The 26,402-nt window shown below is 39.5% G+C and overlaps 2 protein-coding genes across 3 annotated transcripts in view; one reads left to right on the forward strand and one right to left on the reverse strand.

Moving 5' to 3' along the window:
- Positions 1-1,642, reverse strand: part of ADSS2 (adenylosuccinate synthase 2) — a 35,341-nt gene extending 33,699 nt beyond the window's left edge. The window contains exon 1 of the mRNA XM_047704962.1: positions 1,216-1,642. Coding sequence (XP_047560918.1) covers positions 1,216-1,398 — 183 coding nt within the window. The 5' untranslated portion in view covers positions 1,399-1,642. The remainder of the gene's footprint in view (positions 1-1,215) is intronic.
- Positions 1,643-3,051: 1,409 nt separating this feature from the next.
- The window catches only part of CATSPERE (catsper channel auxiliary subunit epsilon), a 149,790-nt gene continuing 126,439 nt past the window's right edge, over positions 3,052-26,402 (forward strand). The window contains exons 1-5 of one of the 2 annotated variants that reach the window (XM_047705399.1): positions 3,052-3,266; positions 3,475-3,623; positions 5,060-5,108; positions 23,881-23,954; positions 24,252-24,321. In XM_047705399.1, the coding sequence (XP_047561355.1) occupies positions 3,556-3,623; positions 5,060-5,108; positions 23,881-23,954; positions 24,252-24,321 (261 nt within the window). In that variant the 5' untranslated portion in view covers positions 3,052-3,266; positions 3,475-3,555. The remainder of the gene's footprint in view (positions 3,267-3,474; positions 3,624-5,059; positions 5,109-23,880; positions 23,955-24,251; positions 24,322-26,402) is intronic. The other variant, XM_047705398.1, reaches the window with a different exon arrangement.

Consider the following 26,402-nt stretch of genomic DNA (forward strand, 5'->3'; position numbering starts at 1 on the left):
GAGGTGGTGGGGTGCTAGTGGTAATACTAAGAGGCAACACCTATCTCAGCTAAGAAATGGGCAGGGAGTTTCTGCATGCAAAAAAAAAGACAAATCAGAATCTCTGTATTTAGCTTTCTCTGTGTGTGTGATTACCTTTGTTCCCGCGTGCTCAGAATGATAATCGGTTTCAGGTGAATAGCCTTCAATCCAGCGGGCCTACTAACTTGTTAGAATATATACAGCATGGCATCCTCATTGTGCCATGTTCATGAAGAAGAAACCCTGTCGCGAGGTAAACAGCAACTCGTTTCAGACATATTACAATTTGTTTTGAAAGTGGTTATTGCTCAACTAGCTCGAATTTTGAAATTGGTAATAGTTATCTAAGAGCCTTTACAAAAGCGTAGCCTAGAGGCTGCTTCAAAGCAAGCGACAAATAGGAAGAAAGCTTACACTGAAAACCACGTGTCTCCCGGTAGGAAGTACATTACCAATCCATTTCCCGAAAGTTCACTTTCCATGTGAGCGTAACAATGTAAATATTTCTAAACCCCAGATCTGACATCCACGTATTTACTTGCCTCACTCGCAAAAGAGCTGGGATTCTCTCCTTTGGGACCAAAGAGTAAAAATCATGTACCCTTAATATCAACACGCGGGATACGGAGTCAAAAACCCGGGCCATTAACGGTCCAAAGGCGGGGATGGGTTCTCATGTCAACAAAGTGGACCGGAGGCGGCAAAGGTCTGAACACCGGGGGCCTGCAGGTGGGGGAATGGCGAGTGGCTTTTCGGGCGCGTCGGAACAATCCAGTCCCACTTGGTCTCGCTGGGTGGGTGGGCGATGGGCGGGGGGGCTCGCGGCCGCGAGGGGTCTCCGCCCGGAGTCGGGAGCAGGCCTCTGGCTGCAGCTCCTCTAACTCAGACCGTATCCCACCCCCACCCCGGCCCCAAGCTCGGGGCTGGGCACTGGCCCCCAGACGGAAAATTGCTACTCCCCAGGCATCGCGCATCTCTCAGGGACTCCGGGTCCACCCTGGTTTCCTCCAGCGCCACCGCAACCCTCAGCCCAAGACCTCAGGTCAGGGGTCTCTGACCTCCCGCCATTTCTCCACGTCGCCGCAGCTCCGAGCGGGAGAGAAACTCAAGGTGACACCTTCTTTGGGACGATGGATCCGGGTTCCGCGCCCGCGCCCTCGGGCCCGGCTTCCCGTCACAGCCCGGTCGCCTCACCTGGCAGCGGCACACGATGTCGGCGTCCTGCGCCAGCAGATCCACCACCTTCCCTTTGCCTTCGTCGCCCCACTGCGCGCCCAGCACCACCGTCACCCGGTTCCCCCCGGGTCGCGCCCCGGGGCGGCCACAGTCGCCGTTGGGCAGGGAGGATGCCGCCGGGTTGGTCTCGGCGAACGCCATAGCTCCAGTGACGCGAGGAGAGCCCCAAAGAGACGCGGGCGACGACGAGTGCGCGAACTGAACTGCTCTGCGGCCGCCAGCCACATGCGGAGGAAGAAGGAGCCAGAGGCCGGCCCCGCCCCCGCCCCCGCCCCCGCCGGGCCGCCACCCTCCAGCCAGGCCCCGCCCCGCTCTCCGCCACAGCCCACTCAAGGGGCGACCATGACTGCCCCGCGCAGGCCGGTAGCCGCAGCACCGCCCGCAGGAAGAGGCCCTGGTGGCGGCAACCGCCGCCACCCGGGACTGAGGCCACGCCCCTTCCGCAGCCTGGCGCGCCACCCCAGAGCGAGCCCCGCGAGCGGAAGGGGGCAGGGGCGGGGCCTCCAGCGCGCTTCGCCTCGACGCCCCGCCTACCTGCCCTTCTCCCGCTTTTCAAACCCGAGAGGCGCGGAGGTGCGTGCTCAAGCGTCGCACTACAACTCCCGGCATGCAACGCCCTGGGCCGAGGCGACGTTTTCTGGGGCCATGCTGTTTGTCGTCTCCAGGTCACCCTCTCTGAAGGCGTTTTCAAATTATTTTTTGACGACTTGTTTTTATTAAGGGTTAGGGGTACTGTGTGCGAAGCACAAAGGGTGGAATTCCAAAATACAAATGGGATGGAATGGAAACGTACAGATACATAATTGGGAACGAAAGTTCTACAAGTAAAAACAGAAAGGGGAGGGGATCGAAAAGGGTGTATTCCAAAGTAGAGCAATAGAGGACCCTAGAACTGAAAATCTAGGGCTCAAGTAAAGTTCGAACCCTTCTATTTTACACATTAGTAACAGAGGCTCAGAGAGGAGGAGGTTAATAGTGATGTATAGTTTGTGCCAAATCCTGTGATGCACTTCGCTCTTTTAAATCCCACAACCATGTAAGTAGTACTATCTTACCCTTATTTTACAGGATTTAAAAGTGGGAATAGAGTCACATTAAATTCAGTGTCTACTACATATACATCATATACACACAATCACGCTCTCTAACGGCCCCTAGGGCGTATTGTAGTATGACACCAGTTTTACTCAATGATTCGTTGTCGTGAACATTGAGGACCCACTACAAACTATGCAGGTTCTGGGCCCTGAGGACATAAAAGAGGAGTAAAGATAAGTTGCAGCACTCAAGGACTCCGATTATTTGGTCTACCCACAAATAAACAGATAAATTATAACACTATGTGACAATTGTGGTATTTGTTTATTTTGGCTTCACCACAAGATTACAAACCCCTTCGTAAACCAGAAAGCTGTCCTATTTCTTTGTACCCAAGTGCGCAAGGTGGTGTTGGACTTAAAGGAGGTGCTCAGTAAGTACACGTTACTGTTCCCATCCGTTGAACTTATTAACCATTTATGGAACGCCTCATCTTGAAAAGCACGAACCAGATTACGTTGTTATCGCAGTATTGATATACGGTCACAACGAAAATTTGGGCTAAGATACCGTAACTTAAAAGCTTCACCTTCGTTCAGACAGGGATTTTCCGAAGGGGTTTTGCTGTCTCACTCCAAAACAGCACGGTCTCTGCCTTTCCTCAAGACTGGTGTATATTTTCGACTCTGACCAAGTGCGACGTTCCTGGCAAGCCAGGTAGCGGCGCGCGCGCTGGCACGCATGCGCACATGCAGTCGCCTTCGCGGGCGGGGAGAACCCACCCCGCCCAGCCTCGGGGCGCGCGGACCCCAGCGCCTCCTCCGCGGGTCCGGCGGCGCCCCCCGAGAGCGTGCGAAGCCAGGGCGGGCGCGGCCTCGGCGGTTGGGCGGAGGCTAGTCGGACGCCATGTCAGCCCAGGGAGTGGCGGTGCTGCTGTCGTGGCTGAGCTGCTGCGGCTGGGCCGTGTGGAGGTAGACAGACGCCAGTGGCGCCCCGGATCACTGGGCGGGGTCGCCCCTGGGGCCCCGCCCCCGGGGACCACCACCCGGAGTCCGGGCTCCCGACGCCCACTAGTGGCGCGGCCCCGCCGGCCCCCCCCCCCCCCCCCCCCCCCCCCCGAGAGTTTCGGCTGGATGAGGGCGGAGAATGAAAAACAGTGTTAGGGCTTTGCTTCTCCAGGGTCTGGGTAACTTTGTGGGACAGCTGAGCCCCCAAACTCCTTTTCTGCCGCGGCAACCTTGTTTTGCCGGAGAGGAGCAAATGAGAGCCCCAAAGTCGCCCCTGGGGAGTGGAGGCAAGGGGCGAGGCCACTTCTCAAGGATAACTAGGTAGTTTGATGGTCTATGTGAGGCGGGTGTAGGAGTGATTGGTGAAAAGTGCTTTATAAAATGTAAGCACTGTGCAGATGGAAGGGGATGTAATTCCTGCAGAAGGACTGAGAGTTGAGTCTGAGATCTGATTTAGGGAGTGAAAGCTTTACAAGTTCTGAGAAATCCTCAGTGCAAGTTTGATTTTTGTTCAGTGTTCAGTAACTGCTGGACTGGGAAGTGTATCAAAATATTTTAGATTTTCAACGGGTTAAAATGCAGATAATTAACCCGAAAAAGAATATTGTGAACATTCCATTCGATGGAGGTCTTGCTATGACTAATTAGTACTCTCTAACATTAAGATGTAAAAATTCCGACAATCCATTAAACTAGTACAGAGATTTCAGAGGGAAGGGATCCAGGCCGCCTCGTTGGACAGATGGATGGGGGCATCAAAGAGAGTAAGAGTGGCCTTAGGGTAAGTGAAGTGGTGAGAAAAAGAAAAAAGACAGCATTCTGACAGAACTTTGTAAGCTTCTGTTTTCTCCTCTATAAAGTGAAGAAAATAAAACCTGTCTCATGGGATTCTTGTGAGACTTGAATGCGAAAATACATTTGACTCCCATCACGTGCCTGGCAAACAATGGATCGATATGGATAAGGAATACTATTAAGGATGGCCTGTGAATTCGGGGACTTCAAAAACTTTATACTGTACACCAGAGGTCACCAAACTTTCTGTAAGGGCCAGGTCGTAAATACTTCAGGCTTTTCAGCTGATACAATCCGTGTTTTAACTACCCAACTCTGCCATGCGCACCCCAACGGTAGTAAACCAATGGATGTGGCCGTGTGTCAATGAAAATTTATTTACAAAAAAGGTGGAATTTGGCCTTGGCTTGCCAATCCCTGGTCTAGCTTCATAACTGAAGAGAATGCTAAATTTCTTTCCCTTCCCTAAATTTTCAATGAGAATTTAATGAAGACAAACATATTATTGTTTATTATGGTAGTCACTGGCTCCTTGAATTTTATATCTTAATAAGGTGTTCTTTTAAAGGACAAAATTTCTTAAATTTCATGTAATGGTTTTTTTATTGTTAGCTTCTTTGGGGGAGATGATGGAGAATTCAAGGTAGATGTCTTATTTAAATAATTCTTTCTTCCCAACGTCTAAGAGACATTTACCTAAATTTTCTCCTAAGAGTATTAATGTTTTAACATTTCTTATCCCAATGGAGTTGCTTTTCTTCAATGATCTAGGTAGGACTGTGATTAGTTCTTTCTCCTTATGAATCCAGATCCATTTTCCAGCTCTATTTATTGAACACCACCTCTGTCCTATACAAAATTTCCCTACCTACTTATGTCTACTTCTGGGCTTACTATAGAATCCCTCTTATTTGGAGAAGAAATTATTTTTAATGTTTGTATTTGCCCTTTTTCCTCCACAGGTATTCCACTAACAGCCCAAACTACCTCATTTTTAGTACCAGAAGTACTGTAAGTGTATATATTTTTTCAAACTATAGTTTATTTATATTTATATAATTTATATTTATTTTTATATAATATAATAAATAATTTATATTATTTGTATAATTATAAATATATTTATAAGAATAAATATATTATTTATTAGATATTTATTTATACTACTATTTTCTACCTTAAAGCAGTATTTTATACTCAGTTGTATAGCACAGTTATACATTTTTATTTCATTTCCTTTGTCTCATTTATCATCCTAATATAAACCCCCTTGCCAATAAATGTCCTTCAATATATATGTAGCAAATATAAGTGGTACAGTTTTGAGTTTTTTGTGATTTAATATTGACAGATAGGGTGGCCATACACTATATTGTGTAAACAGTTGAAAATGAAAGATAGTGCTATTAGTATTTACACTGAGACAAGATATGGATTGCAACTGCCTTGACAAACTGGGATGAATGGCCACTGAAGCCGTAGACTTCATTCTCTATATTACTTTTTTTTTTCAATACTTTGTTTACTTCGTTTCTTCTTAATGCTGCCTGCCACACACTAGTATGTATGTGATTTTATTTGTACAGCGCTCCCCGCTCCCCAGTGATGGACACATGGCTTTCTTTTTTTTTTTAATTTTATTTTTTAATTTTTTTTTTTTTAAGATTTTATTTATTTATTTGAGAGAGAGACAGTGAGAGAGAGCATGAGCTAGGAGAAGGTCAGAGGGAGAAGCAGACTCCCCATGGAGCTGGGAGCCTGATGTGGGACTCGATCCCGGGATTCCGGGATCATGACCTGAGCCGAAGGCAGTCGTCCAACCAACTGAGCCACCCAGGCGTCCCTTTTTTTTTTTTTTTTAATTTTATTTATTTGACAGAGAGAGATCTCAAGTAGGCAGAGAGGCAAGCAGAGAGAGAGAGAGGAGGAAGCAGACTCCCTGCCAAACAGAGAGCCTGATGCGGGACTCGATCCCAGAACCCTGAGATATGACCTGAGCTGAAGGCAGAGGCTTTAACCCACTGAGCCACCCAGGCGCCCCGGACACATGGCTTTCTATCTCCACAGACAACACTGTGATGAATGCCCTTTTACATGTTCTTTTATGGGTCTGCGCAATAATTTTTCAACTATAGTTGCTGGGACATAGGGAGAGCGAACGCCTGATTAACTAAATTCTCCATGATTGTTCTTGAATGGCAGTCAGAGTTTCTACTTTAACCTAGTGCACATCTTCACCAAAGTTTGATATTACTGAATTTTCTTTTCTTTTTCTTTTTTTAAAACCAATTTTGTTACTATGGTAAAAGTTTATTGCTGTTGTTATTTTCAACTCTCTGGTGACGAGTGGTTTTGAGCATCTCTTCCCATATTTATGCAGTCTTCTCTTCTGAGTTGCCTGGTCATACCTTTTGTCCATTTTCTATTTAATTTTGTGCCCTTTTCTTGTTAATTTACAGAGTGCTGTATACATTCCACCCTCTATATTAATTAAATGTTGGTTTTAAATGTTTCATTTTATTCTCTCTCATCTACTCATCTAACCATTAATGTTGTCTGTGGATATTTTATTTTTTAAGAAAAAGCTCACTTTTGTTAAGCCAAACCACCCCCCCTACACACACATATACACACACACACGCTTTTTGACCTCATACTTTCTACTTTTTTAGAGTCTTATGAAAAATCTTTTCCTGCCCAGAGTTATGAAGATATTTATCCTACCTATTCATTTATATGCGTTATATCTTGACCTTTCAAATATATGTTATAAATCCATCTGGAATCCACTTGTATATAATCTAGAGTATGCATTCACATTATTTTCTTCACGTAATGAACCACCACCTATTAAACAACTTAGTGTTTTTCTATTATTTTTCTGGCATTATCTTTTTTTCCATATATAGTTGTATCAATTTCTGAGCTCTCTTCTTTCCTATGGGTAGAGTTGACTGATCCTCTCTCATTTCATGAAGCTGCAGTGCTGCCTACTCTTCCTTTGAATTAACAAATCATAATATATGCATCATTTTACTCTAGATAAGCAATTAGATTGTTTCCGTTTTTAGACTTTTTCGTCTGCTGTGATTAGTGGAGTACTAGACATGGTAGCCTACTATCAACATTTTTATGCCCATCTTCTGCTATATATATATATATATATATATATATGCATTTCTGCTAGGAGTGGAATTGATTAGTCGTAGGGTATTATGCATGTGTTCAGCTGTAGTCAATAGTGCCAAAAGATTTTATAAAATAATTGTATCAGTTTACACTTATATTCTATGTTTATATATATCATTGTATTTACACTATTCAGAATCAGGCAGAGGAAAACTATATTTTCTTTTACAGTGTCATTTGTTTTTAAATTCATTGCTACCCATTTCTTATTAAAGCTGTACTTACCAGTTAAATTGTTGTCATTTGTAGTTAGTTTATTTAATATCATTTATTTATGTATTTCATCTTTGTTTCTTGAACAGCTTTGTTGTATAATTGACCATTTTATTGGTCATTTTAAAAATCTCCTTTTTTCTAAGTACTCTACACCTAACACGGGGCTCAAATTCACAACCCTGAGATCAAGAGTCGCATGCTCCATCAACTGAGCCAGCCAGCCACCCCCTAAAAATCTTTTTTGATCTCTGATGTTCCTTTATCATTTTTATGGAGGTGACAGAAATGTGTCATATTTAATTGATAATTAGTAAACAAAACAATGGAGTTATGTCATTACAGAAATGAAAATTGGGAGCCAGAGTCTGATTTTCAACAAAGGAAGTAGACAGAATGTAAGTGAGTAGATGGTAAAACCGTGGCTTTGCAGGTTGCTTACAGGTGATATTCAAAGAAAGAAAGAAAATATTGAATGTACAGAAGGCACTTTAGGGATTAAATAGTTCATAAATCTTAATGGAAAGCATTTTAAAATAATTTTTTCTACCTATTTGCTTTCCTGGAGCTTTGGCATGAGGCCCAGGATTCGGATTTGACACACCATCCAGGAACCTATGAAGGTGCTCACAGGGAACATAAACTGGTGGAGGCCATCTCTGTACTTTCCCTCTGCCTCACTACAGCTTTCCAGTATCTCCCAGAAAGGAACTTACACATTTGTCTAGAGCCTGGTGCTGCCCACGGGATACCTCCAGAATGCCTGGCTCTGGTGACCATTGCTTACACTTGTAGTCCCATAGGACTGTATTTATTTGTATACTTTAAAAGCTGCTGCTTGAGTGTTTAGCTTCCAGCCACCATGAATCTAGGTGCTGGCTGAGATCCTCCCTTTGGAACAATGACTGGACTTGGCACATCCTCATATACTGGGAGTTATTAAAAACAAAATAGACTGCTTGGAAAATCACAAAGTTTTGAAAGAGCAAAGAGCTAGGGCAAGGTTAAATGATAAGACTCATCTTTTACACAAGGCCACTCCTCCAAGACTAAGAGATGTGGTTATTTTATTTAATGCGTAACAATGTACACAAGAGAGTCAAGGAAATAGGAGAAACAGAGGAATATGTTCCAAACAAGAGACTTAGATAAAAGCTCAGAAAAAAACCTCAGTGAAATGGAGATAAATAATTTACCTAAAAAAGAGTTCAAAGTAAGGGTCATAAAGATGCTCACAGAACTCAGGAGAAGAATGGATGAATATGGTAAGAACTTCAACCAAGAGATACAAAATATAAGAAGATACCAAATAGAAGTCACAGAGCTGAAGGACACAGTAACTGAACTGAAAAGTACACAGGGTTCAACATCAGACTAGACCAGGAAAGGATCTGTGAACGTGAAGACAGAGCAGTGGAATTCACCTAAACAGAGCAGTAAAAAGAAAAAAGAATGCAGAAAAAGCTAAACATATTTTAAGGCATTTATAGAAGAACATCAAATGGGCTAACATTTACATTATAGGGTCCCAAAAGGAGAAGAGTGAAAGGAGCAGAAATTTTTTTAAGAAATACTGAAAACTTCCCTAACCTGGGAAAGGAAACAAACATCTAGATCCAGGAAGCCCAGAGAGTTCCAAATAAGAGGAACCCAAATTATATAAATTATAATTTAAATGTCAAAAGTTAAGCACAGGGATGCCTGGGTGGCTCAGTTGGTTGAGCAGCTGCCTTCAGCTGAGGTCATGATCCCAGGGTTCTGGGATCCAGTCCCACATGGGCTCCTTGCTCAGCAGGGAGCCTGCTTCTCCTCTGCCTCTGCCTGCCACTCTTTCTGCCTGTGCTCACTCCCTCTGACAAATAAATAAAATCTTAAAAAAAAAAAAAAGTTAAGCACATGGAGGTTTCTTAAAAAGCAGCAATGCCATAATTCATCAGTTGGGGGAAAAAAAAGCGCTATCTGCAAAGTGAAGCACAATAACATGAGGTATGGCTCTACTTATTGCCATTTTGTTAACTGTATTCTGGTTGGTCTGTAATTTTCTATGTGTTTTTCTTCTTCTCTGCTCTCTTCCTTTGTGATTTGATGACTTTCTTTTGTGGTATGCTTAGATTCTTTATCTTTTTTGTATCCACTATAAGTTTTTGCTTTGTGGTTATTGTGAGGCTTACATACAAAAAATTATAACAAGTCTATTTTCAGTAGATAATAACTTGTTTGATCACAGTCTAAAGCTCTAAACTTTTACTCACCCTTTGCACATTTTTTTTAAGATTTTATTTATTCATTTGCCACAGAGAGATATCACAAGTAGGCAGAGAGGCAGGCAGAGAGAGAGGTGGAAGCAGACTCGCTGCTGAGCAGCGAGCCCGATGCAGGGCTCGATCCCAGGACCCTGAGATCATAGACCTGAGCCAAAGGCAGAGGCTTAACCCACTGATCCACCCAGGTGCCCCTGCACATTGTTTTTTTTTTTTTAATTTATTTGACAGATCACAAGTAGGCAGAGAGGCAGGCAGAGAGAGAGAGGAGGAGGAGGCAGGCTCCCCGCTGAGCAGAGAGCCCGACGCGGGACTCGATCCCAGGACCCTGGGATCATGACCTGAGCCGAAGGCAGAGGCTTTAACCACTGAGCCACCCAGGTGCCCCTGCACATTGTTTTTAATGTCACATTTTATACCTTTTTTTATCTTATGCATCCTTTAACAAATTATTGAAGTTATATTTTTACTTTGGTCTCTTAACCCTCACACTAGTTTTATAACTAATTAACCCATTACCTTTACTATATATCTTTTAAGAGAAATTTATTATTTCATGTTTTCTTATTACTAATTAGCACCCACCTAACTTTTTTTTCAGCATGAAGTCACTTTTGAATTTCTTGTAAGGCCATTTTAGTGATGATAAACTCCTTTAGCTTTTGTTAATCTGGAAAATTATATTTCTCCTTCAATTCTGTAGGAAAGCTTTGCTGCTCAGAGTATTCTTTTTTTTTTTTTAAGATTTTTATTTATTTGACAGAGAGAGAGAGATCACAAGTAGGCAGAGAGGCAGGCAGAGAGAGAGAGAGGAGGAAGCAGGCTCCCCACTGAGCAGAGAGCCCGATACGGGGCTCGATCCTAGGACCCTGGGATCACGACCTGAGCTGAAGGCAGAGGCTTTAACCCACTGAGCCACCCAGGTGCCCCTGCTCAGAGTATTCTTATATGGAAGTTTTTTCTTTCAGCACTTTGAATATCTTGTGCCACTCCTTTCCAGCCTGCAATATTTCTGCTGAAAAATCTACTGGATAGCCAATGCCTGAAAAAACAAATTGAGAGAGAAATCAAACAATAACTTGAGACAAATGAAAATGGAAACACAACATACCTCAATGAAATATTAGCAAACTGCGTACGACAATATATTAAACAATCAGGTGGGCTTTATTTGGGAGTGCAAGGATGGTTCAATATCTGTAAGTCAATCAGCATCATAAACCACCTCAATAAAATGAGGGGAAAAATATACGATTGTCTCAGTAGATGCAGAAAAAGTATTTGACAAGATTCTAAATCCATTCACAATAAAAATTCTCAACAAAATGGTATTGGAGGAAACATACCTCCACATAATAAAGGCTATATAGGAAAAACCCACAGCTACCATCATACGCAATGGTGAAAATCCAAGAGCTTTCCCTCTAAGGTTAGGTCCAAGATAAAGAACAAGACAAGGATATCTACTCTCATCACTTTTATTCAACATACTGGAAGTCCTAGCCACAGCAATCAGACAAGGAATAGAAATAAGATGCATGTTTATTAGTAAAGAAGTTAAACTGTCACTATTTGCAGACCACATTATACTTTACATAGAAAATCCTAAAGACCCCACAAAAAACTACTAGAAGTAATAAACCAATTCAGTAAGGTTACAGGATACAAAATTAATAAACAGAAATCTGTACTATTTCTATACACTAACAATGAAGTTGCAGAAAGAGAAATTTGAAAAACAACACCATTTACAATCACATCAAAAATAGTAAAATACCTTAACCAAAAAGGTGAAAAAAACTTAACCAAAGAGGTGAAAGACCTGAACTCCAAACAAAAATTATAAGACACTGATGAAAGACATTGAAAATAACACAGATGGAAAGATACTTAATACCCATGGATTGAAAAAACTAATAGTGTCAAAATGTCCATATTACCCAAAGCAATCTGCAGATTCAATGCAATCCCTATCAAAATACCAACAGCCTTTTTCACAAAACTAGAACAAATAATACTAAAATTTTAATGTGGCCCCAAATAGCCAAAGCAATCCTGAGAAAGAAAAGTAAAGCTGAAGGTTCCACAGTTTCAGATTTCAAAATATACTACAAAGCTATAGTAAGCAAAATAGAATGATACTGGTACAAAAATAAATGCATAGATCAATGGAACAGAATGGAGATCCCAGAAATAAACTCACATTTATATGGTCAATTAGTGTATGACAAGGAATGCTAGAATATACAATGGGGGAAAGACAGTCTTTCCAATAAATTGTGTTGGGAAAACTGGACAGCTACATGAAAAGGAATGAAACTGGACTACTTTCTAACAACATTAAAAAAAAAAAAAACCCGAAACCTAAAAGTGGATTAATTACCTAAACATGAGATCTGAAATGAGAAAAATCCTAGAAGAGAACATAGGCAGTAATATCTGTGACATTGACCATAGCAATGCTTTCCAGATATGTCTCCTAAGGCAAAGAAAAAAAAAAAGCTATTGTTAAACTATTGATAAACTGTTGGGACTACATAAAAATAAAAAGCTTTTGCACAACGAAGGAAACTACAAAACTAAAAGACAGCCTATGGAATGGGAAAAGATATTTGCAAATGACATATCTGATAAGGGGTTAATATCCAAAATATATAAAGAACTTACACAACACCAAAAAACCCCACAAATAATCTGGTTTAAAATGGTCAGAGCAGCTAAAGACATTTTTTCTGAAGAAGACATGCAGAAGGCCCACAGAAACATGAAAAGATGCTCACCATTACTGATCATCAGGGAAATACAAATCAATATCACAATGAGATATCAATTCAAGCTATTAAAATGGCCAAAATCAAGAAGACAAGAAACAAGTGTTGATAAGGATGTGGTGAAAAAGAAACCCTCATTTATTGTTGGTGGGAATATGAATTGATACATACACTGTGGAAAAGAGTATGGAGGTTCCTCAAAAAATTAAAAATACAGATACCATTTGATCCAATAATTCCACTACTGATTATTTACTCAAAGAAAATGAAAACACTAACTCAAAAAGATGCACGCACTTCTGTGTTTATTGCGGCATTATTTATAGTAGCCAAGACATAGTAGCAACCTAAGTTTCCATCAATAGACGAAGTGATACACACATGCACACACACTCATACACAGGAGTATTACACAGCTATAAGAAAGGATGAGACACGGGGCACCTGGGTGGCTCAGTGGGTTAAGCCACTGCCTTTGGCTCAGGTCATGATCCCAGGTCCTGGGTTCGAGCCCCACATCGGGCTTTCTGCTCAGCGGGGAGCCTGCTTCCTCCTCTCTCTCTGCCTGCCTCTCTGCTTACTTGTGATTTCTCTCTGTCAAATAAATAAATAAAATCTTTAAAAAAAAAAAAAAAAGAAAGGATGAGACTGTGCCATTTGAGACAACATGATGGACCTAAAGGATATTATGCTAAGTGAAATAAGTCAGACTGAGACGAATACCATGTGACTCCACTCTAAATGGAATCTAAAAAATGTGAATAAACAAAGAGAGCTATCCCAGACATATTATTTCATCCATAAATATTTTAGTATGTGTATTAAAAATGCTAAAATTCTTAAATTTTATTTTATTATTTTTATTTCCTTAAGCAAGCTCTGCACCCAATGTGGGGCTCAAACTCATGATTCCAGCATGCTCTACTGACGGAGCCAGCCAGGCGCCCCTAAGCAGGAGAAGCCAGTTAGAAAGGATACATACACACGATTCTATTAATATGAAATGTCCTGAATAAACAAATGTATAAGAAAGTGATTGCGGGGAGCAATAGAATAGAGTCGTGAACCCCAAAGAATGCAGGGTTTTTTCATGGAATGAGAGTTTCTGGTGCTCCACATCCTCAACGGTCTTTAGTAATTGTCAGTGTTTTGAATTTTCACATTCTAATGATTGTGTGCTGCTATATCACACACACTGTTTTAATTTGCCGTTCCCTAATGACATATGGGATAGAGCAACTTTTCATGTGCTGTTATATCTTCTTTGCTGAGGTTCCTGTTTGGATCCTTTGTCCATTTTAAAATTGGTTTTGTTTTCTTATTCTTGAGATTTAAGAGGTTTGGGGGTTTTTTTGGTTTGTTTGTTTGATTGTTTGTTTTTAATTTGGGGTACTAAGTTTTATCAGATACAAGTAGTTTTGCAAATATTTCCTCCCAACTATGGACTATGGCTTCCCTTTTCATTCTCTTAACAGTGACTTTTTTCATTTTAATGAAGCCCAAGTTATCAAATTTTTCTTCCATAGATCATGCCTTTGGTGTTGTATCTAAAAAGTCATTGCTGAACTGAAGGTCACCTAGGTTTTCTCCCATACTTTAGTCTTTTCGTTCAACACTTAATGAGCTTATTCTCCTTTTCTTTATTATTTTCCTTCTTCCAACAAAATTTTTAGATGCATTATTTCTATTTTGTCAAAATATATATAACACCTATTAGTCTTTAACCTTTATTGTCATGTGTTAATGTTTTATCTACAATCAGATATATTAATGCTCACCACCAATCCTTTTTCCAGTTTTTTCAGTTTTGCCAGTTTATACTGTATTCTGGTACAGTTGTTGATAAAGTTTCTATAATGGCCAGATAGTATATATCTTAGACTTTGCAAATCAAATGATTTCTGTTACAATAATTAACTCTGCCACTGTAACTTGAAAGCAGCCACGGACACTAAATAAAATTGAATGTGGCTGTATTCTTATAAAACTTTGTTTACAAAAACAGGTGATGAGCTGGATTTGGTACACAGGCCATAGTTTGCTGCCCCTTGCTCTAGTAAATTCCTCAGAAAGGGCTCCTAGATATAGTATTTCCTGACCTTTTTTTGAGATTTATTTATTTTAGAGAGAGAGGATGCAAGGACATTTATGGGTGTCATATAGGGGTGCAGAGGTAGGAGAGAATATTCAAGCAAACTCCTTGCTGAGTGCAGAGTCCAAAATGGAACTCAATTCCAGGACCCTGAGGTCATAACCTGAGCTGAAATCAAGAATCCAAGCTGAACTGACTGAGCCACCCAGATGCCCCTTCTGAATTCTTTATAAAAAATGGTTTTTGGGGGGCGCCTGGGTGGCTCAGTGGGTTAAAGCTTCTGCCTTCAGCTCAGGTCATGATCCCAGGGTCCTGGGATCGAGCCCCACATCGGGCTCTCTGCTCAGCAGGGAGCCTGCTTCCTCTTCTCTCTCTGCCTGCTTCTCTGCCCACTTGTGATCTCTGTTTGTCAAATAAATAAATAAAGTCTTAAAAAAAAACTTTTTTTTTCTGTGACTTTAATACTTAAAGGAGAGCTTGGTTGGACATAAAATCTTTGGTTCATATTTTAATTCCTTGTTTACCTTATTTCATTCCTGGTTACCTTCCTTGTCACCTTGCTATATATGTTGCTTTAAAGAATTCTGATGTTCTTGTATCCTATTTGATGGGTTTTTTTTTTTTGTTTTTTGTTTTTTGTTTTTTTTTTTTGGTGGGGAGAGGCCTGAGGATTTTCCTTTACCTTTAAAGTCTAATGTTCTCTCGGGTAAGTTTCAGAGCTGACTTTTAAAGGTTATTTTTTCCAGTAGCAGTGATCTCTTTCTCTCTCTCTCTCTCTCTCTATATATATATATAGATAGATATATCTATATATATATCTATATCTGAATATATATATATTCAGATCTATTTTTCTTTCTGGAGAGCTTTTTTAGTTACAGATTTAAATATTAGTTCTCTTGTTTTGTTTTTCAACTTTGGGGAACTCCAATTATACAAGAGTTGGATTTTGTCTGCCTTCCATTTCAATTACTTACTCTCTCTCTCTCTTTTTTCTTCTTATTCGACTTACAGTCTCTTGGTTATTTTTCTGCCTTTCTTCAATGCCTTTTGTTTAGTTTTTATTCACATATAATTTCCCACCAGTATCTTTTTTTTTTTTAAGATTTTATTTATTTGACAGAGAGAGATCACAAGTAGGCAGAGAGGCAGGCAGAGAGAGAAGGGAAAGCAAGCTCCCCGCGGAGCAGAGAGCCTGACGCAGGGCTCGATCCCAGGACCCTGGGATCATGACCTGAGCTGAAGGCAGAGGCTTTAACCCACTGAGCCACCCAGGCACTGCGCCCCACCAGTATCTTTTAATTAAGTCTGCATTTCCTTTATCATCATAGTTCATGTGCTGGTTTAGTCAACTCTTATTTCTATCTGTGGTTCATTTTCTGTTCCTAGCTTATGAATTTATCTTATTCTAATTCTGTTATACAGTGTTATATTAGTTTGAGGTGTATGCTATGGTGATGCACCTAATTTATGAATTTATAATTCAAGATTTTTCTTTCTCTTATCACCAAATGCTTGTTTGAGGTTATTTAATTCAGTTTAGGATGTTAGTTTACAGTTGTCTTCTGTGTTTGGTTTTTTGAAGGGACTTTTATTAACTGAAATGTTTTTATTTTTATTTTCTATTATAGTAGCTCTGTATAAAGTCTGATGATATCTTTGAATTTTATGGACAGTTTGCCAGCTTGGGTTGGTTGGAAGATACCTAGTTGGGGCACCTGGATGGCTCAGTCCAAATCTGATTTCAGCTCAGACCATGATCTTAAGGTCCTGAGATCGAGCCCTTTGTTGGGCTCCATGCTGGGTGTGGAACCTGCTTAAGATTCTCTCTCCCTCATCCTCTGTTCTTCCCACATCCCCCCACAATCATTCCTAGTTAAACCTAACTTTCTTCTCTTATTCTAGCAAAGTGCAGTTTCTTTATTTGATAGCTTTTTATTGGGAGTGTTGTATTTTCCTGGATGTTTTGTTTGGTTTTGTTTTTTGACTTGTCCTATCCTAAATTTCCCCTCTTGATTCTCCTTCCCTTCACCACTCACTCTCTGAAGGGTGTCTCCCTTTCCTGAGTCTTCTCTGCAGAAGTGACATCTTTCCAATGGTCCCATCTCAAGTCTCACATGCCTTTGGTTCTTGTCCTCATAGTCAGTGCTCTCATCTTCTAGGAGTCTTTTTCTATTATATTTTTGCACCTAAGGAGTGCTTTTTCTCCCTGTGGGTGATTTTCATTCAGTCCTACCTTTTCATTCCTGCCTTTACCCTGTAGTTTTTCAGAAGACCCCTCACTCTCCACAAAGAATTATGATAGGATCTTGAGTGAGAGTTCTGCTAAAGATAGTTGATTTTTTTACTTACAGTTTTCTTGAAATTAGTAGTGTGCTTTGTCTTCTAGGTATGTTATGATGTACAACTTTCTGGGTTTTATTTGTTGATCTGTGCTGTTTTTTTAGAAATGTGTGGAGATAGTAACTTATGTGGCCATCCTTACCTGGGCTAACCATAATCCTCCCACCACTCATGTTTTGATACACTGTCAGACTCCAGTATTTAACAACTATATCCTTTTTATACTCACTATGCAGACCTTGTTCCACAAAAAAAAAAAATCTATTTTTTTTTAAGATTTTATTTATTTGACAGAAAGAGATCAGAAGTAGGCAGAGAGGCAGGCAGAGAGAGAGGTGGAAGAGGCTCCCTGCTGAGCAGAGAACCTGATGCGGGGCTCGATCCCAGGACCCTGGGATCATGACCTGAGCTGAAGGCAGAGGCTTTAACCTACTGAGCCATCCAGGCGCCCCAGCATGAGTAGGGGGGAGAGGGAGAGGGAGGAGCAGATGCCCCACTGAGCAGAGAGCCTGATGCAGGATTCGATCCTAGGACCGTAGGATCATGACATGAGCCGCAGGCCGACTGGGGGTGCCACCCAGGCACCCCCTTCACAAAAAAATTCTTATGTAATCATAAGCATCATCTTTATGTTGATATCTCTGCAGTCATTTTGGTGGTCTGAAGCTCTTCTAGTGAATTCCTCAGGAAGGGCTCATAGGAGTAACAGTTTCTGAATTATTTTGTGGTCATAAGAGTTTATCTGTAGGTTTTATATCTAAATGTTGGTTATCTGGATATAAAAATTATTGGCTTCTGTTCTACTTTTCTTTTTTTTACATATTTACTTATTTGTTTGCGAGAAGAGAGTATGAGTGGGTAGTGGGACAGAGGGAGAGAATCTTAAGCAGCTTCCCTGCTGAGCACAGAGCCCAATGCAGGGGTCAGTCTCATGACTCTGAGATCATGACCTGAGCTGAAATCAAGAGTTGGACCCTTAACTGACTGAGCCATCCAGGTGCCCTGTGTTCTGTTTCCTTCTGTATATGTTACTTTGTTGTCTCTGACAAAAAATGTTGTTTCCAAAAAGTCTGTTGGAAATATGATTGTCTTCCTTTCTGAATAACATGTGTTTTGCTATTCTTGTTGTTTTGGTCAAGATCCCCAAAGTGATTCTCTTTAAGACCAATGCTTTTTTTTTTTTTTTTAAGATTTTTATTTATTTATTTGACAGAGATCACAAGTAGACAGAGAGGCAGACAGTGGGGGGGGCAGGCTCCCTGCCAAGCAGAGAGCCTGACGCAGGGCCCGATCCCAGGACCCCGAGATCATGACCCAAGCTGAAGGCAGAGGCCCAACCCACTGAGCCACCCAGGCGCCCCCCAATGCTTTTATTAATATAGCTCCTGGTTGCTTTTATTTTTTTGATTATTCTTAATTTTTTTCCTAGGTATGAGCTGTCCCTTTTCAATATGTTGTTTCAAATTATTTTAGTTCACATGCTAGTCTCAAATTATAGTTAATGTTGAAAAACACTTTAGTTTTCTTCTTCAGTATCTCCAACTATACATATATTGAATTTTCTTTGCCTATCTTTTATATTTGTCACTTACTCCTGAATTACTTTCTGTTTCTTTTATTCTTAAAAACCTATATCTCTCAAAGCCTTATCTATTATTTATTCACAATTGTGGTTTTTCTAATTTGGTTTATTTCTGAAATGACTTTTTCTTTTGCTTCTATATTTTTCCCAACATAGAAGTCAGCTTACAAGTTTCAAACTCTGATTTATATTGTTCTTTCATAACTTCTGTCGTTCTCTGATTTACTTTTCCTCATTTTAAAATACCAGATGTATCAGCCAGTGTTCTCACAGAGAAACAGAACCAATAGAACTTGTACATATGTATACTAAGATTTATTTTAGGAAATTGGCTCACATGATTGTGGGAACAGAAGACTGAAATCTTAAGGTCAGGCCAGCAGGCTGGAAATTCAGGCGAGAGTTAATGCTGCAGTCTTGAAGCAGAATTTCTTCTCCAGGAAACCTCAGTTTTTTTCTGAATGTCTCCAACTGATGGAAGAGGCCTCATCAACATTATCAAAGACATTCTCTTTTACTTAAAGTCAACTGATTGTAGATGTAAACCACATCTATAAAATATCCTCACTGCAAAACCTATGTTAGATTAAATAACTGGGTGCTGTAATCTAACCAAGTTGATACGTAAGACTAACCCTCATATTAAGTTGTAGCTTTCACTTATTTATTGGGTATGTTCTTACAGAGATGTTATTTTGCTTTGTATTTTCCTTTTATTATAACAACTGTGTGAAATTAGACTTAATCCTTTTTCTGTTGCTTTTTTTTTTTTAACATGAAATTGATTTACCTGACCTTTAAGGTGGGGTGGGTCAAAATAACTTTTTTAACTTCATAGTTTTAGAGTTAGCTCTTCTGTTGTTTTGTAGTGTCCAAAAATAAGGCTAATACTTTTGAGATCTCCAGATTCTGTTTCCTTCTCTCATTCATCAGTAGTTTTTCTTTGTCTTTATTGTCCTTTTCCAGCTCAACTGGGATTCTTTTCCCTTCATTACACATCCTTGTCCTGGAAGCTATCTTTAGATCCTTGGTTTTGGTGTTCATAGATCCTAGCTTCTTCTGCCCCTTCAAATATTATCATGGACCTCTTGGACTTAGAAATTGAAAAGTACAACAACCCCTCTGGTTAGAGTTGCTATATTCCAGTTGTCCTGTCTTGGTTTCCAATGAATACCTATCACTGATTTCAATGTTCTTCTCTTCTGAGTGAAAGGCCCCCCAAAAATGGGTCCGTGATTAAAGGAGCGAGACTGATACAAAACGAAGGTCAAGCAAAGCTTTATTTCACGCCAAGCATCAAGAATCAAACCGAATGTTCTGGGCCGTGCCTCTTACAGAGAAGGCGACCTCTCTCTGCTTCACAGACTAGCTTTTAAGGGTAAAGGCCATGTGGTTGGGCCTGGCCACACACAGGTGGCCAATGAAACTGTAACACACAGAGAAAGCTGCACAGTCATGTTAGGTCACACATAAATGACCAATTGAATTACAATTTACCCTAGTAGATATTTGAACCAGCCTATCACCTTGGTCAGAATTGGCACCCAAAAGGTGCCCAAAGGGCAGGGCCCATACTCCTTGGTAACTAGGGAGACAGTATGTGCCCCCGCACTGATCGGATGTCTCCACCTGGCCTGACCCACCCTTGTATTTGGGCTTTGTTACCTGGGACTGGTTTCCGGGACTTGTTTTTAAGTAAGTCCCCTGGGGGAAGGGGGGCAGGGACAGTTTAAGTTTTAAACAACAAAGTTATTGTTTAACTGGATGGAAGCGCTCTGGCTAAATAGGTCCTTACACTGAGGTCTATCATATTTGCTTTCTTTTGTTGCCTTATGCTGATATCATGTGAGTCTGGTTGTTTTACCTAGCTTGTTCCAACCCACTTATACTTTGGGATTTTGAGGAATACTTTGTCACTAAGTTTTATTGTTGACATTATCCAGTGTTATTGTTTTTTCTTGGTACTATCCTAATTGTCTTCTCTGTGCCTACAAGGAAATTCGAGTAAATTGAAAAACTACATCACCACTAACCCTTCCCAATTCATTTTCTTTTGCAAATGCCTCCTTTTGCATCCTTTCTTTTACTTTTTTGGTTTTCTCTGTTGTTATTTTATTAGCATCTTATACTGAGAACCAAGTTCATTCACTTTCAAACTACCTTATTTCTTTTGTATATATTTAAGGCTATCAATTTCATTTTAGGGATTATTTATACTAAATATTACAACTTTTGAGAACATTGAATGCTTTTATTCTTTAGTTATAAATATTTTGTAATTTCCACTGTGATTTCTCCTTTACTTCATGAATCATTTGGAAGTAAAGTTTAGGTTTTGTTTTCTTTTTTTCCTTTAAGAATTACAAATATCTTAAGAATTTCTTCTGGTTAACTTTATGAGAAATTCTAATTTTATTTCATTAATATCAAAGACATAGTATGTGTGATGATAATTCTTTGAGATTCGCTAAGACTTCTGAAAATATGATCAATTTTGCTAAATGTTCTATGTGAGATTGGAAAGAATATATTTTATTTTACATTGGCTAATTTTATAGGTTTATGTATAAGTTTATCTTTAGCTTGGAAAAGTGTGTCAAAAATCTACCACTGTACTTGTGGCTTTTAAACTTTTTCCTGGTACTTCTATCATGCTTTATATCAATGCTTTATATAATGTATAGGTTCAGTGTAGTCCCTATCAAAATATCAACAGCATTTTTCACAAAATTGGAATAAATAATACCAAAATTTGTATGAAGCCACAAAAGACCCCAAATAGCCAAAGCAATGTTGAGAAAGGACAAAGCTGGGGGTATCACAACCCCCAGTTTTGAGATAAACTGCAAAGCTATAGTAATGAAAATAGTATGGTACTGGCACAAAAATATACACACAGATCAATGGAAGAGTAGAAAGTCCAGAAATAAACCAATGAATATATTGTCAATTAGTCTATGACAAAGGATGCTAGAATATACAATGGGGAAAGACAGTCTTTTCAATAAAAAGTATTGGGAAAATGAGACAGCTTCATGTAAAAGAATGAAATTGAATTACTTTCTTATACCATATACAAAAATAAACTCAAAATGGACTAAAGACCTAAACTTGAGACCTGAAACCATAAAAATCCTAGATGAGAACACAGGCAGTAATTTCTCTGACATCAGCCTTAACATTTTTCTGGATGTCTCCTATGCAAGGAAAACAAAAGCAAGAACAAACTATTGGAACAACATCAGAAAAAAAACCTTCTTCATAGCAAAGAAAACCACCAACTGAACAAAAAGACAACTTACTAAATGGGAGATGTTATTTGCAAGAAACGTATATGATATAGGGTTAATATCTGAAATATATAAAGAACTTATACAACTCAACACTGAAAAATTCCCCAAATAATGCAGTTAAAAAATAGGCAAAGGACATACAGATGGCCAACAGAGACATGAAAAGATGTTCAACATTACTAATCATCAGTGCAAATTGAAATCACAGTGAGAATATCACCATACACCTATCAGAAGGGCTAGAATCAAAACCATAATAAATAACAAGTGTTAGTGAGGATGTGGAGAAAAAAGAACTTTTGTGCACCGTTGGTGGGAATGCAAACTGATATAGCCACTGTGGAGAAACAGTATGGAGGTAACTTTAAAAATTAAAAATAGAGGGGCACTTGGGAAGCTAAGTCAGTTAAGCACTCGGCTCTTGGTTTCAGCTCAGTTCATGATCTCTCGGGGTCACAGGATCAAGCCCCACACAGAGCTCCATGCTCACCGTGGAGTCTGCTTAAGATTCTCTCCCTCTGCCCCTCCCCCTTCTCAAGCTGTCTCTTATGCTCTCTCTCAAATAAATCTAAAAAATTTAAAATAGAAATACCACATGATCCAGTAATTCCAGTACTGGGTATTTACCCAAAGAAAATGAAAACACTAATTCAAAAAGGCGTGTGCACACCTATGTTTATTGCAATGTTATTGACAATAACTAGATACAGAAGCAACCTAAGTATCTATCAATAGATGAATGGATGAAGAAGATTGCTTATCAAAAGATGAATGGTTAAGACACACACACACACACACACACACACACACACACACACACCAGAATATTACACAGCCATATCAAAGGATGAGATCATGCTATTTGAAACAACATGGGGGGACTGAGAGGGTATATTAAGTGAAATAAATCATACTGAGAAAGACAAATACCATATGATTTCACTCATAAATGGAATCTTAAAAAACAAGAATGACAACAACAAATGAATAAAAGGCAGAATCAGACCTATAAATGCAGAGAACAAACTCATGGTCTCCAGAGGGAAGGGTGATGTGTTGGGCAAAATGGGTGAATGGGAGTGGGAGGTATAATTGTGTGTCATCTATACTCAAAAGAATTGTTTTGCTTTATATATTTCAGGGTTATGTTATATCTTCTGGTGATTTTTTCCTTTTTTTCTTCTTATACATTGTCATTAATCCTATAATTTAAATTTATGACAGAGCTGGTATTATAATCCCCATTTTACCTCTAAAAAAACTGAAGCAGTATTTACAGATGTATATCTACATGAAATGACTACATGTGTTTGTGCACATAATTGTTACTATAAATGTGAAGTTGGGTTCCAAACCTGGCTTAAGAAGAGGACCAGGGGAACCTGGGTGGCTCAGTCAGTTGTGTCTGACTCTTGATCTCAGCTCAGGGTTGTGAGTTGAGGCCCCATGTTGGGCTTCACGCTGGGCCCAGAGACTCCTTTTAAAAAAAAAAGAGAGAGAGAGAGAACCAATGTTAAGACTAAGACTGATGATATTAGAAATTGGATCAGTATCCTTCAAAAGGGGAAAGAAAGAACTTATAAATCAAAGAATGTGGAAACAGAAAAAAAATAAGGAATAAGGAAATAGGGAAAATGTGACTAATGGAAGTTACCGGGTGAGTCAGTGATATGCAAAGAGTAGGACCTCAGAATTTACCATCACTTGTTTTTAATGGAAGGATCTTGTCTCACCATTTTTCTTTATCCTCAGAATCTACTGGAGTGCCAGTCACCTGCTGGATACTTGATAGATTATTTCTGACATAAAATAAAATAAGAATCATAGTTTTGGTTGGGGGGAGACATCTGAAGCATCTTGGAAAAGTTGTTACTTTTCATTTGTCACATTACTTTATAAAATTGTAAAGGAATCAAATTTTAGTTATTCTTTTTTTTTTAAATAGTAAGGACCCAGGAAATTGAGCCCTCCATCAGAGCATTGAGATAAAAATTTTGGAGAAGACTTTTTTGTTTGAACTATTTTATCTTCTTTTTTAGATTAAGTTAGAGTATGAAGGAACATTATTTTCTGAGTGGAGTGTGCCAGCAACTTGTTCTGTGAAAAATAAAAGGTAAGATTTTTGCTGTGAATGCCAACATAATGCATGCATTTACACATAAAAACATATTCATATACTGTGGATGTTCAGATTCAAGGCTATGATTGAACGTAAATTTCTTCCCATTACATAAATGTGTAAAGAAAGACAAAAATCTCTTCGAAAAGAAAAAGTAAAATATTGCTATATTTTTAATTTTTCTTATTAACATACAACTGATGTTTTTAGGCTTAAAAAGCAATAGGGGAACTTTTACTAATCTTGTATGTATTTATGCTTATATATCTCCCTGTTCTTTTTAAATACTAGCTCCCCCAAGACGGAACTGCGTTGTTCTTCTCCTGGTGTTCAGACTATAAGACCACTTGTTATTGGCCCAGTAAGTTGATTTTAAAGACAAGTTATTAAATCTTGCATAAGTATCTCTGTTACATTTTATTTTCCTTATTTTGAGCTTTCAACCTGTTTTAAATAGTAGAAGCGTTAAGTATAAGTAAGAGGTATTTTTAAATTATTGTTAATACGACAATTTTCAGGTATATCTCATAGCAGATTATAAGTTGGGAAATGATGGGTGATTGTGTGGCTCTGTTGGCTAGCCATCTGCCTTTGGCTCAGGTCATGATCCCAGGGTCCTGGGATCAAGCCCCATGTAGGGGGGGTCCCCAGCTCAGTGGGGAATCTGCTTCTCCCTCTCCCTTTCCCTCTGTGTGCTCTCTCAAATAAATAAATAAATATTTAAAAATTCGGTTATAAAATGATATGTGATTTTTATCTTAGCCTTTTCACCAAGTATGTTAAAGCCCCAGTTACCATCTTAATGATAATTGTACTCCCCACCTAGTGAGTCTCATGTTATATACTTTTATGACAATTCTCTGGATTAAAAGCCATCTTTGTCAAGTTTCTTTTTACGATATTTTCTTCAATTCAAGAAAGCATATATGAATGCAAATACATGAGAGTGATGTTGAATCCTCTCTCGTTACAGAAAAAGAAAGAGTTAAGCATTAAAAACATTGGCTATCTGCTAATTAGTAACAGGTGCTGGTCATGCACCTCATAGGTGATATTCCCACAAAAGTGTGCCCAAAGCCATCGCTGGAGAGACTCCATGTGACAAATCTTTTCTTTATTTTGGGGCTTGTGCCTTCTTTTTAATGAATAATCTTTATTTTCAGATAACAGGTAGAGTGCTATGGGAGAGGCCAGATAAATATTAATTCATTTTTTCAAAACTTGTAGACTGGAAAATAGTTGAATTTAGCTTTTGAGTTTATGAATATTCACCAGGTTCATGGACAAAATTCCCAAAAAGTAAAGGCTTACTCCTTTTCCTTCTGTCATATGTTGGAAGCCCAAATATGAAATGTTATATAGAAATTTTGTACAGACAAACATACATATATAAGAATATCTTTGCCATTTATGTATGGTCCCATCAGATCTTACAACCTTTAAGGATGTACATGTGACTTTTGAAATTCTCTCAAAAGCACTCAGATATAACAATCAAAATTGTCTCCAGTGCCCCTGGTGAGCAAAATCATCTTTGATTCAGAGCAAGAAAATTAAACAAGAAAATTAATTGAATTGTGTTTTCAGTGAGCAAGACTGTCTAGGAAAACTCACTATTTTCATTCACACACTCACAGAGAGCACTTCTGTTATCAGATGTGGTGTGGGGGTTGGTTTCCATGCAGACTATTTCTGACACCAGCGGAGTATCCTACAAGTCAGAGTTCTGGCAGTTTCTGCATGGAGTAACTTCACATCCTACCAGTCAAGGGCTCAGTCCCACAAGACTGCCCCACTTCACATGCCAATTGCAAGTTCCAGTTTGTCACCTGACTGACTGGCTATAAACCGAGGTTCCCACAACCTTGTCTTCAGGTTCAATAATGTGCTAGAACAGCACACGGAGCTCAGGGAAAAATTTATCAGTTATAATAATAAATAAATAATAAATATTATAAATATAAATATAATAAACCATTGGCTGGTTATAATAATAAAAGATATGATAAAGGATACAAATGAACAGCCAGAAAGGAGGTGCCTAAGGCAAGGTCTGGAAAGGCCCTGAGCACAGGAGTTTCTGGCCCGTGGAGTTGGGCTGTGTCAACCTGCCAGTGGACGTGTTTACCAACCTGGAAGCACTCTGATTTTTATGGGGGCTTCATCCCATAAGCATGATCAATGATTAACTCATTTTCTAGTTCTTCTCCCCTCTCCAGAGGGTGGGAGGTTGAGCTAAAAGTTCCAAGCTTCTAATGATGGTGTGGCCTTCGTAGGGACCAGTTCCCATCCAGGAGCCCACCCAGGGTTGCCTCATTAGAACAAAAGAAAGCTCTATGTCAGACCCTCCTGTCATTCGGGAGATTATAAGAACTGTAGGACCTATGCATCAGGCACTGGAGTCAAAGACTGAATATTAGCAGGAACCGGGTGAAAAGACCC

Source organism: Lutra lutra, chromosome 15 (genome assembly GCF_902655055.1).
Source record: "Lutra lutra chromosome 15, mLutLut1.2, whole genome shotgun sequence".
NCBI classification, from domain to species: Eukaryota; Metazoa; Chordata; class Mammalia; order Carnivora; family Mustelidae; genus Lutra; species Lutra lutra.